Below are 18,817 nucleotides of genomic sequence, written 5' to 3' on the forward strand. Positions count from 1 at the left end.
TTAACAAAGCACACTAAACACACAGTTAAATAGTTACCAAATAAAGTCTTTATTTCGGCGATAGTAGAGTCCTGTACACATGTAAATTTTAGAATATATTGAGAGCCATTAGAGACTAACCTGCATTCCTCACCTAGCTGTTTCCATCTAAGCACCCATTAATCTACTTACGTCAGTAAAAACTCCAATTCTGGAAGTCAGGTCTGAGTACTGCTGCTGATCAGCAAATGTTGTGTAGTACAGTATCACTGAGTTATCTGTTCACTCTTTCTCTCACCTTACCCCCACCAAGGGAACTCAAGTACAGAGCTCTTAACTATTTTTATATATCTACATTTTCCTGAAGATGTACTTTTACCATTACATCTCTCTACAAGAATAATGTAAAACAAAGAAATTAATGATGAAAAAAAAGGTGAACTTACCTGGTGGACTAAAACTTGCTTTCCACTTCATCATTGCATTCCCACGGGTGTAAAATTCTACTGAACCTTCACCTTCATTTGAACAGATTTTGAAACCACTGGAAATCACTTGCCCACCAGAGGCAGGGGGAAACTTAGTCTGCTGGTCTTGAGTCTTCCAGAAAAAGGAAAATGTTACTCCTGATGGAAGGAAGCAAGAGTGGATTTTTAATGGAAATTTTCCATCTTCCCTGTGCTTTATGAAGCTTGAGTAACTTCATGAGGTGCTGACGAAGCGAACATTAAAGAAACTTCTCATTATATTGAAAGACTCAGGAAAGAACGTTCTTGTTTGTAAGATCCTGGGAATGCTCTGGTACTATAAAAATAAATAGATTATTCTGAATATTATATTATGCTATGGATGCAGAAATAATATGACTTACAGACATTTTTTACTTCCCAGTGGTATGATACAATATATTAAAAGATACTGTACATATCTGACAAGATGTCTGCAGTGGGATAATGAATTCTCTTTTCCAGTACTCTTGTATAATAGAAGAGGTACCGTCTTCTGAGTTTCTCCTGCTTTCTTAGAAAGTTAATGCATAGATAAAAAAAAAATCCTATTTCAAGTTTGAAGAATGGCTTAAATCAATAAAAGCAAGAAAATTCAATGCTAGCAATAGTGCTTAAGCTTAGGGACTTCTAGAGGTTACGTATAGAAGGATCAGTAGAAAATTGTGGTTTTTTACTTGGACTAAATCTTAAGTCTCTGGTGAATGTATTGATAGTGACTGGTTGTATACTTATTTTGACACTTGCATACAGTTCTAAAGTTCTTCTGCAATCAACACATCAAATCTGTGCACCCTTACAACACCTGTCATTTTGTGATTTTTACCCAAGGAGAAGAAAGGGTAGAGAACAGAGGGAAGAGCTTAGAGTGTCTATGGAAATGGACAAATGGATTCCAAGACATCAGACATTTTAAATAATTGTCTCCAAAAATAAGTTTGAAAAAACCATTCCTGCTAGGATACCACACTCTAAAACATAGTCTCCTAAATTTCAAACCTGTAGGATGACTTATATTTGTCCCAGTTTTGTAGCACCATTATTCTTGGTGCTAGATGAAAGATTTTTGATACTGTAAGCTTATTTTTGTTTTTGTTTGAATTAATTATACAGTAGATCATTGATCTGAGTAGTTAGAGATAACCTGTAATTTAAAATGCAGTTAGAAAAAAACTACGTTGTAGCAGAAATGCTAAGTCAGGGCTTGAAGCAGTGATGGAGCACCTGGTGGGTAGGCAGGGCCAGCCCAGGGGAGCTCAGGCGTGTGCAATGCAATGCAATGCACCTGAGTGACCAGAAGGGGTGGAGCCAAGATCCACCTTTTCCCAGACCCCATTTAAGGGCTGGCAGTGGAGGTGAGGGTATCTTGTGAGAGATCCCTATGTGCTTGGGGCCTTCTGAGGGTAAGCAGCTTCTTTCATTTCTGTGCTCATGACGGTTGTGTTTGAGCAAACTCACTTGCTCCAGCCTGGGACCTTGCTGCTCTGCTGTCCTTGCTGTGCTTTCCATCGCCTTGCTCACATTTTCAGCACTCAATTGTTTTACAAGCCAACAAAGAAAAGTGTCAAGCTAGAGTTTTAGAGGGTTCATCGCATTTTGTTAGAGGGTTCATTACATTATTATTGAATTACATAATTTGATAGCAAAAGCAAATATTAATTAGTTTACTAACCTTCAGGTCCACAAACTTCTGGGTTGCTAATGCAAGAATTCTGATATCTTCCAAAGAAGAGAAAGGTAACTCCTTTCTTTTCAGTAACATAAATTCCCTTGTTCACCATTCCTTCTACAATGTCTAAAGGAAATGCAAAATAGAATTTAAAGCTTATGTAAATGAAAAACTGCTGGAAACATAATTTTTAGGAGGTTTGTGCACTTATGTATTAACAGAACCTGGAAATCATTATTTCAAAGTAGTGTGAACAAACCTTACATTTTCCAGGTTTCTGAGCACTGGACGCATCATACAAGTATTTCTGACTTGCTGTTAAGTAGAGTTGGGCAAAAAAAAATTTCATTACATGAAAATGTAACAGAATACTTGTCATTTACTGAAAGGGGAATTTTGTGACCAAAATCCACTCTTCATTATATATGAATATATATAGATATACTTGACAAGCTATATTTAAAAGACAGAAAAATATCTGTTTTGAGCATGCTTTAGTATGACACCGTATATATTACTCATAAAGGTTATTCCTTTGTCTAACATGGACAATGATTATTTTTCTTGTGAGTTACTTGTGTTCTCTGCTTTAAGAGCACTGTTTATTCATTCTCTAATAACCAAAGCACATGAGCAATCCTAATACTTAAACTTTGTCAGGTTTTTTTTTTTTACCAGAGAAAGCTTCACTGAGATTTGAGAGTCCAGCTGATAAATGACAGTAGGAAGTTCACTTCACTTGTCCCAGGATAAGGAGACTATGTTAGCAATGAAGACAAGTGGAAATCATGATAAAAAAAAATCAGTTATTTAAAGAGCCCTCATTCCACAGAATATAGTCCACGATTTCTTTCTAAGCAGACAACAGAATTGTCTAATTCAGTATATGATTTTAATATCATTGTTTGTGGTAGGAGTTCTGCAATGATTATGAAGATTCAGTATCTTGGTTTTAAGACTCTGTAATTTCTTCTGACAAAAAAAAAGCCTTAGGAAAAGAGCTGCTGCAAGGGAAACATCAGCAATGGGGACAGTCTTCTCTGAAGCGCAGGAATTGTCATCTAGGTGTTGCTTGATACTTGGGAACTGAGTGAGCTTATAATGGAAATGAGAAGCACACAAAAATGGTCCCACCCCTTTGGGGGGTTAGACATAAAGGATTTTCCTCTGTATTTATAGATGTACATCTGCCTGACTTGACATAAGCCTTCTGCACAGCAGAGAACAGTGAAAATCAAACCAGAGATGCATGAGCAGTGCTAGAGTCAGACTATGTCTGGGGTGATAATCAGAAATACCACTGTCACTGCTTCAGGTTGGTGCATCCCCTCATGCAGTGGGGACCTGCGTGAAAGGGAATGTCACTTTCAAAATGCAGGCGACCAGAGGGAATAAAGGCAGCCATAATACTGGCCCATCTGCAGGATAACACTGCTCAAGAAGGCAGTGGTGCAGCATTTAATAGTCCTCAGTGAACATGCCCAAGTATTTTCATAGTTCATGCCAAATCTCAATGCAAATACCTAAAATTTTCAGGTGTGTTCCCCTGCTCTTGAGTAAGAAGTCATCAAAACAGATGAAAACTCAGTTCTTTTTAAAAATTAGACTAAGTACTGTGAAGGGAAGCAAATCTTTTTGAGCTCTTTTTTAGTCACTTTAATATTAATCTAACCAGAATAAATACCATCAAGTAATGCATCCCTGTTTCTATTGAATTTCCTTTGCCATTTTAGTGTTTGTAATGAATTCATCTTCTGCATAGTTTACACATAGTAAGTTCTGTAAGGCAGGTAAATGAGGACTGGAAGGAATTAGGGTCACTTGACATTCATTATACGGTTCATATTTGCCAGCATACTTTTAGAGTACAGAGAAACAGTGGGTTTATGATTCTAATATAGGCTTCTTAGTATCCAAATGACTGTTCTGCCATTTTCATCCTTCTCCTTAAATTAGATTTTTCCAATGACTGGATGTGAGCTGGTACTTAATCTTTAAGTGGACAACAGGTCATATGTCAATTGTACAAGTATAAACCCTAGTGACTTCAGTTAAGTGACTTTGGTTACATTTACTTAGTTTCCAATCTGGCAGGCTTCTGCATGGAGTGTTGTCACTTTCTGTTCTTCCTTTACTATGCTACCACATTGATGGGGGAAAAAAAAAATCATTAAAAGACTATCTAAGATTTGTGCTACCTTTTTTATTATCATTATTAATATGCTAATCAAAGATGTAGTAGTTGACAAGATTACTTCCAGGATTTGCAAATTCACTTGCATTTGCCTTGCTTAATGTGTCTCTTAATAATGAGTACGAAGTGATGATAAATAGCTTTTTTTCTTTTATCCTTGACCAAAAAAGACCTATTTGTTCTTACATATCCATTGTTCCTACACTTAGAAAAAATACTTAAGCTTTTGAGAGCTACGGGGGTCCATCCTTCCATGGACTGTTTAGCAAGGGGATGTTACTCTTAGTAATTCAGGTAACAGTTCAGCAATATTTTTAAAATAGCTTTTGTCAGTGTGAGCGTAGGTCTTTACCACCTGACCAACTGAACCAAAACTCAACTCTGAATACAGTGTTACAAGAACCATCCAAGCCTGTCAAATGCAGAACAAAAAAAATGTAAATCCTCACCTACAGTTGCAGAGAAGTTAGAGTAGGCAGAGTCATTGGTATATACAAAGGTAGAGTTATGGGAAGGAAGCACAGTGAAGTTGTGGATTCTTAGAGCTGGGTGAAACAACAAAAAAAATAAGCAAATAAGAAAAACAATGAATAAACACAATCAGTAATGATTTGACCAGTTCATATCTCTCAACTTAGGTCATAAATGTTGGGCAGTGGCCTTTAAAATTGTCATATCACCACGTCTCACCAATGATCTGTATGCACGTGAATGCTATATCCTTTTACTACATGATTTAAATATAGTATCACTAAGACCATTTTTTCTTCCTGACAGGAATACAAGAAAAATACAACAATACAGCTGCATTTGGATGAAGGGCTCTGACTACAATCAGGTCAGTAATTCTTAAGTTATTTCAAAAATCATGATATGCTGAAAAATCTATGGTAATTCAAGTCATATGTCCATTTCTGGATTCCCTAATGCAAGAGATGCATGGACATGTTGGAGGGAGTCCAGGGAAGGGCCACAGAGATGGTTAAGGGATTGGAGCATCTGACCTCAGGAGAAGCTGAGGGAGTGGGGTTGCTCAACCTGGAGAGGAGAAGGCTCAAGTATTTTTATCAAAGCATATAAACACCCAGAGGGAAGGGTAATGCCAGACCCTCCTCTATGGTATCTAGTGAACAGATAAGAGGCTATGGGAACAAGCTGAAACATGAGAAATTCCATTTAAACATATGCTTTGTTTTGTCTTCAAATAAAATTAACAGAAAATTATGAGGGTCAAGTGCTGGAGTAGCTTGCTCAGAGGAATTATTGTCTCCATCCTTGGAGATATTCAAAACCTGACAGGATACAGCACAGCCATTGATAAACTATCAACATGTCTGAAAAGACAGCATCAACATTTGTGTTTTTATCTAGAGCCATTCCACCTGCTGTAGTTCTGGGAGCTATCAAGTTAATTTAGGTATCTAACAATTTTTTCCCCTCCCCATTTTGATAATTCAAGAGTATCTTTCACACTAATTATTTACTCTGGGTGGGTAAACAGAGCTTGATGAAAAGCCTGTGTAACTAAATAGATGTACTGATTTGGGATTTAGACCATCTGGGCTCACAGGAAAAAAAGGGAAATGCTCAAAAAAATCCCTCAAGAGAAAACGTATGGAAAACAAGGAGTGAGATAAAAACCTGAGCATAGCCACATTTTTTATTTGATGCTTTCCAAGTTAGATGTTTCCCTTCAATTGCTTTTACTGCTTTCATTGCTAACTGAAAAAATAACTTACTGACACTGCCTCTCACAACACAAATACATTGAGAGATATAAATCTGGCTTCACACACAATGACTTCAACAAATAAAATGGATTAACATGACGGACAGACTATGATGCTGCAAGTATTTAAGAGAAGAAACATGGAATGAAAATAATTGCATGAAATTATGATGAGTGGAAAAAACAAGACTAGCATAAATAGAAGAGTTGTGTAATCAGAATGGTATCAAAATCTAGCAAATTGTTACCTGTGTTTGATTAAAACAATTAAATTTTTCTTGTATATCAAAGTCAAACATCAGAGAGGTACGTGAAACTTCTCCTGTAGGCAGTTTAGAAAAAATTGCACTGCAGAGAAAAAGATTTTTTTTTTGGCCACCACATAGTGAGACAAAGTCCTCCAAATCTTTTTTTTTCCCCTTCCCCAAACAGGATCAAGCAGCTGGCTCATTTATGAAGTTATTTAACACATAACAGGATTCAAAGGCAATTACTCATGTAAGCCAGTCTTATTCCTGTTAGTAGGATCAGGAACTGTATATATTCTAATTGTACTTTTCCATGCTACCACTGAAAAGATTTCTGGATTTTGCTGAAATAAAGTGATTTTAACAAGTTTCAAAAAACAATCTTTCCAGCATTGTGCAATTATAATTTGTCCAACAGCTGTAATTCATGCTAGATTTCATATATTCCTTTCAATTCCTTTAAAAACAACATATTTGTAATACAAATATCAAAACAATGCTGGATAAGGAGTGCTTTACTCTTCTTGAAGCTGCTCAAAGTCCAGTGCTAGAAAATGACATTAATACACAGTTGAAGAACTCGTATGTTAACTTCTTGTAGGTCAAATTATCATCCTTCTGAAATAAGTGGGAATGCTGCCATCAGCCTCTAATGAGAAGAGAATATTGCCCAGATTTATTTCTGGTCAGCCAGTTTCATTCCTTAAAATAATTCCTGGAAGGATGGGTTGAACAGTCTAAGTTTAAAATACTTGAGGAATATGGAATAAAGGGTTTCAGATATTTATAGATTTTTCCCTACTTAGAAATAGATTTATGTTCCCATTATATATAATAAATAGCACTAGCTTTGCACTTAAGTATCGTTTCTCATGTGAGGTTGTAAAGGTCTCCAACTTTTGTTTTAATCTCTTGCTGTCATCTTTCTGGGTAGGAATAGTGTGGTCACCAGTAGTAATACTGCAGCTACTCTTCACTAGTACAAAAGAGTTTAGCTCAATGGCCAAGGTGGTTGGCAACAGTGTAGTAATTACTGGGGAATATGTAGATCAGTCCAACTTGCAATTGGCTAAAAAGTCACAAGGGAAAACAGTTCTCATGTGAAAACTACTAATGGGCCTTTGAGCCTCAGAAGGAAGTGGAGTGTAGCTGAAAACTTTGCCTGAAAGATATGACCCTACAGGTTCATAATGCAGCAGTGGGGTATTGTGGCTCCGCCAAAACTCCCTCAGTTACATCACTCGCATGTCCCTGGGAAACCATCTCCTCTTCTTAAAACATCAGAAGCAGGAAACTGCTGAAACCAACCATTCTAATATCATTCCGAGTTCTTGCTGTCCTGACAGCAGACTCTTTCAGATCAGTGAGGGTTTTGCTTTACTAAGTCTCTCAAGAATTTGCTCAATTGGAGAGAGAGGGGGAAAAAAAAAAAAACAACTCATGCTATAATAGGGCTTTCAAAGAAGTATCCAAAAATAATTAAGAAGTATTCAGGTAATAGCCTTGCACTTCTCTTTCTACGGATACTAAATGTGATTTTTTTCAAACATGCCTGTAGGGTTTAGGCATTGAACTACTTCTAAAAAGTTAAAAAGGACCAGGCATTTTCACTGCTGGCATAGTCAAGGATCTTGGTCACCAAGCTTATTTAGCACATATTTTGCATGTACGAAGTCAACTAATAACACTGCTATTTCAGTGACACTCTGGATCATGAATGATTTCTCTTTGTAACCTTAACAATGCATAGACAGCCCATAAACTGTATGAGAATACTCTACAAAAATCAGTTCTTAAACATAGTATCACTTGGACATGGAAGCATTGCAAAAGCATTAACTTAAAATCTCAGCTGCTGTGATTAAAAAGCTAGCTGCTCTCACTTCTCCTGCTCCTTGTCTACTCACAGACTGCACAAATACTTGTTATTGTCACTGTCAATGAATCCTTTGTCTACCTCCATTTGTATCCCGAAACTCATGAATTCCATCCACGTCTTCCAGTGGCCAGTAATGGGAAGCTGACGAAAAAACTTTGAACCCTTTCGAGGAAACACAGATGAAGAAGTTGTTAAAGTAAGGTCCAATAAGATGTATAACAAGTTTCCACAAAGAAGAATGATAAAGGAGTTCAATAGGTCAATTAAAACAAGATATATATAATATAAATCAAACATTGCACATAAGCAAGACCATAAATCAAAATGGCAGAGGAGATTAAAGCCAGATATCTCTCTGAGCACTGCAGAGCACCTCTGTTTTTAGAATTCAACTGCTTTTTATTCTAATTATGCTTCAAATCTGTAATCATTTCTGATCAAATTTCTGCTGGTGTATCAGGCAGCATTTGTCAAAGCACCAGCAAGAAGTTGTTCTGATAATTTCAGGATTTCACCCAGCTTTTAAAACATATCATGGGCAGTACAAAACACCAAGAAGGCAATGCAGAGGGGAAATATTTAGTCTTTGTAATGTAATTCCTCTGCTTCTGCCTCCTCCATACAGGACTCTAATAGCCACAGGTAAACTGAACTGGAGAGGATCCTAAAGAGTTCCGAAGACTGTTATCCTCTTCTCAAAACTGACTGGAAAACCAGTGCAACACCTTCAGATGAAATTAATACAAGCATTTTTCACTTTTGTCCTGTATTGAGGAACAGTAATCAGAAATAAGGTGTCTCAAGATAATTCATACACCGACTGAGCTGTATAGCAGAACTATACCCTTTAACAGAAGGAATTTGATCTTCCCCAAGAGAAGCAGTTCCAGATTGTTCAGCTACATGGTGGGGGGAGCTTGTGGCCTTTGTTTTCCTAAACGTCCTCCTTAGCACCAGATATGCTGATGAAAGCAGAACATCTACTGGTTTCCACTGACAGATTTAGCTGTATAGTCTAATTGCTATGAGTTAGAACAAATTTTAGGAATTGTGACTACTCAAACCTGAGCAGAAGTGGGCTGTCCAAAGCAATCACATTTTGTATTAACGTTAGGTCTATTTTAAAGGTATAGCTTTAATAATGTAGGAAAACATGAACTGCAATTTCTTAATATCTTTTTAGCTGCAAGAAACCCTTTATCCTAAAAATAAATAATTCAATGAGCTGTGCTAGAAGAAATTGATAATCTTCTGTACCCAGGGAAGTTTTAGAAGGTAGATACAGATACATAAATTCTACTGTGAATACAACATTATGGCATAAGATCCTATTCGTTTCATTTAATCTTTTCCTTTTTGGTGGAGAACAAAGTAAGCACTTATAAAAATCAGCATTTTTCACTCACATTTCAATCGGATTTAGTGATTTTTAGGAGGTGTTTTCTGGCTCTTCCTTAGTATCCCTGCCCTCAAATTAAAATGTACTGAAAGTATCAAGTATCCTCTTTCCTTCTCCCCTCCTCATCCACATTCATACAATGAACTTCCCCAGATTTGTTCCAAAAAATGATCTCTGTAAACTCCTTGAACTCCCTGACTGCATTCTTGAATGCTTTTCATAAAACACCATTGAGATACAGCCCCATCCATCCCCTCGACAAAGCATGAACTAGAAAAAAAGATGACTAGCTAGCTTGAAGAAAATCTCTCTGCATGTCATGTCTTTGTTCTTCTAATGGATATTTAATATTAAGTTTGAATTGATCTAACAAAGCGCGACTTAAACTCCCTGAAACTCTTACCAGTGAATAATCTTAATTAAGACAAATAAAGAACAAGTGCATCTCCAGGTGTTGGAGCAAAAAACTTCTAACCCTTCTGGACTCTCCAAGTGAAGCGAAGCAAACTTATACAGTTATACTATCTGTGCAGTTCTTTGTCCTACAACCAGTTCTTCTTTTCCCAAGCAACCTTTCAAGAGCCTCCGAAACAAAGAAGAAAATTTTCCTAAATACCACTTCAACTGTTGGGCACCATACAAAAGCTCCCAAACCCTTGAGCAAATGTGGTGTGCAAATTAAAACAAATCACAAATAGTGTCCTTTGCCACTTAGAGTTTTTCTTTACTCTAAAGAGATATTTAAACTGCTTGCCCACTTGACAACTATTCTATCATTTTGTTACTTTGGATACGAGTTAGGTTTCGTTAGCATGGAATTGCAGGGGCAAAAATTTTATGTGGCCTTAGCTTTCTAGTCCCAACCATGGAGCTATGAACTCTTTTGATGTCTCTCATCCTCATAGTATGGTTTCAGGGCTGCAGTGTGGAGAGGAGCCTAAGACTGAGTAGGAGCACAAAACTGACAAAATTCCTGAACATCACAATAAACAATTGCAGATCTGAAAGCGCAGAACGATAGGAAGCTTTGCATTTCGTGAGAATGAATGAACTACTCCGATTCTCTTCCAAACTGAGTAGTACCGAAGATATCTAACAAACTATTCCTAATCGACCAGGTACTACAACTGGCCTACCTGACTAGGAATGTTTGCTGTTGACACAGGTTTTCCCACAGAGAGGGAACGTGAGTGTAAACAGATGAGATAGGGATGGGTTTAGAGAAATGGATGAGGTTCTGTGGTCACATTTCCTTTGGATACTTGAAAAATCCAAAGAAAAGTATGGTTGCTAACAAAAGGAGAAAGCTACTGACAAGGTAGTAGAATAATGACATAGAATAAGCATGCACAAAGCCAAATCTGAGAATTCCGGGCAGTTCAAACTCAACCAAGCTGTGTGTGGAAAGGCATGCTGAGGGAGGAGGGTGTAGGAACAAGCTTTCATTTACATAAGCTAAATCTGGATATGTGTTCAGTTCTATCTTCAAAGAGTACATGCTAGCTGCTGCGAAAGAAATTAAAGTGATGATTTCTGTGATATTAAGAGCATCCACATTGGTAGCCTGTGCTAAAGGACTTCCATACCACTCTCAAACTATCTGTTCTATTTTGCAGAGCACAGAACATGCCTGCTGTTTCACAGTGTGCTTATCTGGAAATAACTCTTGCTTCCATTAACATTTACTCTTCATATCAGGGGGGAAAAAAAAGATTAAAGTTAACAGAAGTGTTAGAAAAATATAGCAAAACAGAAAAATAGGCAAGAAGAATCTCCAGGAAGAAAATGAATTGATTCCAGAAACTGTATCGTGATATGGCATGATTATTTTAGTAATGGCAGTAGTGCAGCTGGTATCAGATTCCTAAGGAGAAGCTTCTAGGAGCCTTATATTTTAAAGCTGGGAAAAATGGGCAAAGAAAATGGGAAAGCAACCAGAGATGCAGCAAAGAAATGAATCGCCTAGAGCCATGCGGCACATTGGTGGCTTTCCTAGCTGCCAGTTCTGAACTATATAAAGCCATGCTGCTACCCCACTTACAGCCAATCAGCCCCAAGAAAACTGCTGAAAACAAATACCTATTGCTCTGAATTCAGCTTATACTTGTAAAGTTCTTTCAGTAGGTCACTACTCGGTGTTTAGAACAAAAGTGATTCTGCATTGTTTACAGCCTCTACCAAGTCAGAAAGCATCGCTCCCAGCTACACTTCCCCACAGATGTTGTGCTACAAACAAATGTCACCTAACTTGCCCCCTCGTTGAGGGAGGCCTTTTTCTCCCGTACTGACTCTACTGGCCAGAAGCCTGTCATCCTTATCTATAGGAAAAGAGATGGTATTTCTTAGTCTGAATGAAGGTACAACAAGTAACTGGTCTGAAGTTACTGCTATAGCAGACAACAAAACTTTCTGCATCGCACTGTATTTTACTTTATTTTGAGCATAATTATATATTGTGGAAACTTAACAGCACAAAGCAATGCATGAATTGTAAAGCAGTAAAATTGTACTTGTACACCACCATGAGGCTTGAGGTTAAACTATTTATATAAACAGAAGAATTCAGCAGTTACACACACAGACCCCAAATAAGCTCTGAGTGAGATTTTCTGCATTGAAAACAGATGAGAGATCTTTAAAACACTCTAGAACTGATTTTAACTTATGTGTGATGGCAAGGAAGAGGGTAGATCACTTGATGCTGGGGGAAAGCACACGAACTGGCACATCTGACTGCAAATCAAAGAATTAAAAACACTGAACAATCGGAGGGAAAGAAAATAGAATAGGATTTCTGTGTAGAAATCCAGTGCAGAAACTATGCTCAAAAAGATAATGATAAGCACTGTGTAGAGAAACTCTCCATCAAATACAAGCCATTTTTCTTCTAACATGCTTCTACGCAGAATGCTTAGTAGGTAGGCTACTGAATTTATACTGCCTAGGTTGGTCTGATACTTTGATAATTTAGTCTGTTCTATTTTTACTAAAGAGCTCACATTCAAATGTGGCATCACTGATTCTTGGAGCTACTAAAACAATGAAAAATACAAAGAAAAGATATATAGCTACATATACAAACATAAAAGCATGGTGTCATAAAATATAAATAAAACATTCCTTACCTGGGTGTTCGAGTAGCTGGGAATAGTTTCCATACACCTGCACATAAAACATTTTATAATGAGACATGGTGAGGCAAAACTTGCTAAGAGGAATCCAAATATATGCCAGTGCTGACCGTATTCAGAACATTACCTGATATGTGAACTGAAATAAAATCAGCAAAGAATAATGACAGCAAAGCAGGGATAATAAATTCTTCATCGTCTACTTAAGGTGAAAAGTACAAGCGAGATCAAATTCCTGTAACTTTTCAATCATAAGTTTTCCTTAGCTACTTTTTGTATTAAAAGGGACATTTTCCGTGTAGGTTCAAAAAGTCTGTTCCTTCAGTGATGGGAAAATATCCTTCCGACCCTTTAAGTAGTATTTGCTCGCTTCACACTTTGATCTCTTCATTTAACCATAAATAAATTACTGTGATTGCGGAAAAATCAAAAGCAACGTGCATCAGATCCGAAAGCTGTACCGCTCCGTGGAAAGAAGTCAAATACTTCTGTTAGAATCTGTGCCAAAAAGAAAAGATCTTGTTTTCAACTTTCTTCCTATGGTTGTGTCTTTTCCTTTCAATTACTTTCACGTTGTCAGAGATCCGAAGCCAGTTTTGGTTTTGCTAGCAAGAAAATGCACTTCCTTATAGCGCACAAAGTGTGTAACTCTCACTCTCTCCCTGGGAAATGAACTGAAAAGACTTGCTAGCTCCTCGCTTGTCCGGCTCACGTTTGCACCTCCATCCCAGATCTTTTTGGGTGGAGAGCAAGTCTGAGTGATGTCATGCTTTCTTCTCAAACTTTGTCCCATTCTGGTACTCTATTTATATCTCGTTGCTGCTGTCTCTTTTCTGGGTCCTAACACCAGCCAGCTAGGAACAAGTGGAAGCAAGTTAATGTGCCTCAGCAAACAGATTAAAGAGATTGCAGTTTTTAGCAATCTGCACGTTCAAAGAGGAATCAGAGCCAGACCAATTGTTTCTGATTCAAATGTTTAAGAGCAATATAACAGATTTTGGGCAAAAGTCTGTGAAGGAAAGCTAAGAGCTATTCATCAAAACAACAGATTGGATTTGTTTAAAGGAACGTGACCCTTATAGAAGATACTGCTTTAAATCACGTTGCTCTGAGGGATTAATTTTACTGTGTACCTGTCAAGGAGGGGAAACTGGCAGTAGCCACTTTGCTGATTCCCTCAGAGATGCACAACAGAGCTAGTAAAATAACTAGGACATCCCTTCCATAAGAGCCACTGTAATTTCATTGCTTTTATTTTTATCAGAAAATAATTACATTTTTTTTTTCAATTATATACCTATGTCTCCCAGATTTGAACTTTCAGACCCTGGCACTTACTCAATCAGTGAAGCACTCTATACACAGAAGTTAATGGACACACACAAGATGCAGATCTATCAGAAAGTGACCACACACACCTGTTTCCATGTGCATGCTGCTGCCCGCTATGGCTTTTCTTCTCCTTGTTAGTGATCCCCCTACCCCACCTGCTTTGTGGCTCTTGGTCCTCTCTCTTCAGGTACCCACGTCAGCCGATAACGGCCTGGCTCAATCTCTTAGCTCCACTCCTTCCAAACCCTCTTACTTGGACACTTCTTAATCACAGCATTTGCCTCAAACTTGGCTAGAGACAGGTTGGTTTGTTGATTAAACAGGTTTCCATTGACACTTTCTATACAGGTTCTGTAGTTGGAAGCCCAGCAGGTTTGCCCAGTGACCATGGTCCCTGTTTAGCCAGCAGTGTAACTGAACTTCTGAACATTCTGGTGGTGACTAGCTCCTGGCCGGGAACTGGGTAGGTGGAACCTCAGAGCTGAAGGATCAGAGGGACTATATTTAATTCAGGAAGCTGCAAGATACGTGCGGCTACCACATGAATTACCTGTGTTACCAGAATTATATATTATAAATTTTCAGTATCACCAAAATCTACGTATTTGGTTCGTAACCTCAGTTTGGAATTTTAGCGAAGTAGTTTTGAGAGTTTTTAACTTTATTTCATTCAAAAACGTAGCTTCCCACTTAGCTATAGACAGCGTGGCTTCCGCTTATTTTCATTTAGTTTTTAAAATTTTGTTTCTCAAAGATTCCTTCCCTCACTGCCGTTAGCCAGAAGCTCCTCTGTAACCTGAAAGCAGAAGAATTCTGTGTAAACCCCAGGAATTCCACATCACATGCTAACAAGCAGAGCCACCCTTAGAAATAATAGAAAGTTGCAGCAAAAAATCGGGAAAGCATTAAACTGTAAAAAGAGAAAGACAGGAATTTGAAATATTTGCCAAGAGGGGCCTGTCAAGGGAAAGAATATGCTTACCAAAACAATGGTGAGAATCCAAGCAAACATGCCCGCTGCCAGGAATTTTTGTGGAAACAGCAAATTGCAACCAGACATCAGAGATCATTTGCAGAAACAATTTCTAAACATATTCGTATGATCCTCTGGAAACCCGATCTGAGAAGTCACACTGCTCCCACCACAGACCAGAGGTAGCACTGGGCATCTCGTGTGCAAACCCAGCGACTGATCCAGCGCTCAGAAGACAAACAACCGCAGTGGATTGCTCTTGAATAAGCTGCAGATAAAATACCATCCATTTAAAGTACTTGCACATCAATAGGAGCACAAAGCTCTGCATACAGCAGGTAACCGTGGGCAGCCCTTGCTTAGCAGCTGGAGAGGATTCTCCCCAGGAGAGCTCTCCCACCCCAGTGAGGAAGGGAGGAGCCGCGATCCCCGGGTGCAGCAGCGCTGGGAGGACTCCATGGAGGGGTTCTCTAGATCATCACATGCCCCAGGTTTCTTTCTCCTCTTTCCCTCCTCTTTTTTTGTCCTTTTTTTTTTTGGCAGGGGGAGGGATGCAGTGGAAAGGTGCTTGAGGGGCACAACATTTTCAGTCCAAAAGGTTTAAGAAAAAAAAAAATCATCATTTATGTTGGTGATATCGCTTGCAATGCTTCCACCACATTAATGAGTGTGACTTATTATAAGGTGATTAAACTTCACTTTCAGTTTCAGCTTTCCCCATTCAGCTCTTGTTCCTTCAGGATTATTCTATTATTAAAATAAAATTAGTAAATGCTGCAGTTGCCATTTAGCAGGAAATGAAAAACACGCTGACGTTAAAAATCTTTATTCCTTGCTATGTAAATACAAGCAGAGAGAATAATCCTTTAAAGAGTTTATTGTACAATGCAGAAGACAAACATTCTGTAATACGGTTTTCTTCCTTTATTGTCATTGGAATCATTAACTCCCCACAAGAGAGCGAGTGCATAACTGGGATTGAAATGTTTTATCAAACATCTTAGAAAGGAATAGTTTAAGATTAAATCTAAATGCTGGGTTTTGTTAAACTTCTCTAATATCACAGTCTGCTAACATGCCAATCATTATTCTGGATAAAAATAGCTCCCTAGTCCAACTCTGTCAGCATCAGAAATTACTGACTATGTGGTTGCAGCTGATATCTCAACACCAACCTGCTGAAAGTTACAGTTTTAGCACCAGTTTTCCTGGCTTGACGTGGACCTCCTGTATTTGTGGCTGCAGAACTGCTGTTACTTAACTCCAGTTACACAAGAAGTTGTTTTGTAAACAAAATCATCTGTCCTCTGCCACAGATGACATCCAGGGCAACTCTGCTCTTTCTCTTGGAGCTATTCAGATGTGTACATATGCACAATTTGCTTATATCTGCACATCTGCAAGGAACCTGTACCAAATGTTGTGGCATACACATCTCCATCCCAATACACATGTTCGTACCAGTGCAGTTATTTTCATAACGAGCATGTTATTTACTCACACAACTTCAAAGCAGAAGCAGTTTTTGCAGAGGAACGGGTCACCTCTAATGGTTTATTATTCTTTATATGATGTTATTCCAACCTATAGTGGCGAGCAATCTAGAATTGGCATACTGCAGCTGTATTTTGCCATGATTCTGTCACTTCTGAGGTGGTTGTTGTATTTCTGTAATCGCCTTCCTCATTTTTTCCCGTCGTAGGCAAACAATACTAATTTTGATAAAAATCAACTTTTCGGTTTTCAGTGAAAATCCTACAATAACAAATTTAAATCTTCAGCACAGAGCAATATATATATGTATGTATATCCAAACAAAAACTCTGGAGGTGCCATAAAGATCAGTTGTAATAAAAACGAATAGAAGCAGCATTTTCTAGGTGCTATGGGTCAGTACGATGCATACAAACTGTGTGCAGTCACACAAGCTGGTATTGTCCATAAAATGTGCGCTGCCTTTGATAGAACACGGGCACAGGAGGGGCACAGGTGTCTCACCAGCATGAGAAGCAGCTGCTAATAAGTTCTGTGTGTGCCTATGGCTGTTCTGCTGTGAACAATCTCAGGCATTGCAGCGCTTGTCTGCGTCGTGCCACGCTGGCAGAAGACGATCTAAGGGCGGCAGTGGCCACTGCGTGACAGAGGTCCTTGTGTTGTTTCAGTGAGTAAAGGAGACTTCGGCAAAAACGAGAACGCAGACCACACACTCATGAAAATATTGCATGAGATTTTCCTTGAGGTGATTGTAACAAAAAGGACAAACAGGAAAGTCCAGGCTGAAGAAAAAGCAAACAAACAAAACTCCTGGAGCTAATTCAACAAGGCTCATGATATCATGAAAAAATATTGTTCTAATTAAGACAATGTGAACTTGATGGCAGAAAACAAAGGTTTTTGGCAACAGAATTTAGAACCAATTAAATGAATATACCTTTAAAATTCTAATATAGCGTTATGCTGACTAATTTATATATTCTTTTCAAAATCATTAAGAGCCTGGGGATTGAAAGACCAACTAAGAAGGTGAATAACATCATATAATAAGCCATGCCTGTAAGTTTTCTTTACATAAGGTCCCACTTGCTGGCTGTAGTGATTACTCTTTTTTTTCTACTCGCCATATTGTTTTATTTGACTTTTTTTTCCTGTGGTAATCCCTTGAACATCTCACTCCATTTACCAAACAAAAGACTTGATTTTTTTTCTGTGCAAAACCTAAAGATTTAATTCGATTTTGATCTTTAATTATCTAGGCCTTAATATCAACCTTACATTAAATTTGCTGATCATATCATCAATAAAACAACTGACTTTTTTTTGTTACGTAAATATACATAATTAAACCAAGTTTTATTTGCCAAAAAAACCCTGCCTCTAAGAACTGCGTTTCTGGCATCGTACAGGCAGTCAGACTCTCTTAATTACAAAAGTATTTCATCATAATAAAGTTCTGTCTTTGGAATATGTGCCAGTTTTCCTCTAATGGTCTTATCCAATTCTCTCTTGCTCTTCTGGGTAAAAGCAACCATGAAAATTACGTTCAGCTGCTTTGTGAAACAAGTTTACTAACTCAAAGTCAATCTGCAAGGTATTTCTCAGCAAAAACATCTAAGCCTGTGATAAATGTGCATGTTAAAGGCTTCTCTTCCAATGGGGAATAACTCACCTTTTGTCTTTTGTAGTTTCTTACTTTAGATCTAAGTGGCAAAAGTGATGAGAGTGGGAACAGAAAGCATAAAGAGCGCTAACGTAAATATCCATAGTAGCTTCCAAATCCACGTTCTTAAGATTTGAGTAGTCCTCAAACCTGAAATGCACCTGATTAATTTGAGAGCATAAAAACTGAATTCCAGAATACCCAGACTTCACGCACCCCAGTTTTGGGTACTGGGGTACAGTACCTAGCAGAAGAGGGTCAATAGATGCATCTCATCCTAACATAAATGCTCTTCCAGGCACTCTTGTCCACTTTAACTGCTACTGGGCGGGTCCTCACGCTGCTAAAATGCTTCATCACCTGATGAGAGCAAGCAGAGAACCATTCAGTGATGTTCTCTGCTGCCAGAAGTTGTTTCTCCTTTCTCTCTTCCTCCAAACTGCATTTCCCCTCACCCCTTTTTTTCTTTGATATCTAATTGTGGGCTTCCATTAAGTGCAACTGTACTAATTAGTTTTGCTTTAGATCAGTGCGTTAATAATCATCACATTATTACCACGTGAGAATTTTATCCTCTAATGATAACTTATTTATCTACTCTCCATGCCTTTTCTGGTAGCT

At 38.1% G+C, this 18,817-nt stretch overlaps 1 protein-coding gene and 1 long non-coding RNA gene across 3 annotated transcripts in view; one reads left to right on the plus strand and one right to left on the minus strand.

Annotated features, from left to right (window-relative positions):
- The window catches only part of LOC110406436, a 297,282-nt gene extending 285,922 nt beyond the window's left edge, over positions 1 to 11,360 (plus strand). The window contains exons 5-6 of one of the 2 annotated variants that reach the window (XR_002443473.1): positions 5,126 to 5,186; positions 8,830 to 11,360. This is a non-coding gene — a long non-coding RNA (uncharacterized LOC110406436). Of the gene's footprint in view, positions 1 to 5,125; positions 5,187 to 6,509; positions 7,054 to 8,829 lie in introns of those variants that run through there. The other variant, XR_002443472.1, reaches the window with a different exon arrangement.
- Positions 1 to 13,979, minus strand: part of ADGRD1 (adhesion G protein-coupled receptor D1) — a 130,981-nt gene extending 117,002 nt beyond the window's left edge. Inside the window, exons 1-5 of the mRNA XM_021412936.1 lie at positions 12,862 to 13,979; positions 12,729 to 12,765; positions 8,283 to 8,366; positions 2,158 to 2,280; positions 426 to 605 (exon numbers count right to left, since the gene is read on the minus strand). Coding sequence (XP_021268611.1) covers positions 426 to 605; positions 2,158 to 2,280; positions 8,283 to 8,366; positions 12,729 to 12,765; positions 12,862 to 12,930 — 493 coding nt within the window. The 5' untranslated portion in view covers positions 12,931 to 13,979. The remainder of the gene's footprint in view (positions 1 to 425; positions 606 to 2,157; positions 2,281 to 8,282; positions 8,367 to 12,728; positions 12,766 to 12,861) is intronic.

The sequence above is a fragment of the Numida meleagris genome, chromosome 14 (assembly GCF_002078875.1).
Source record: "Numida meleagris isolate 19003 breed g44 Domestic line chromosome 14, NumMel1.0, whole genome shotgun sequence".
NCBI lineage: Eukaryota > Metazoa > Chordata > Aves > Galliformes > Numididae > Numida > Numida meleagris.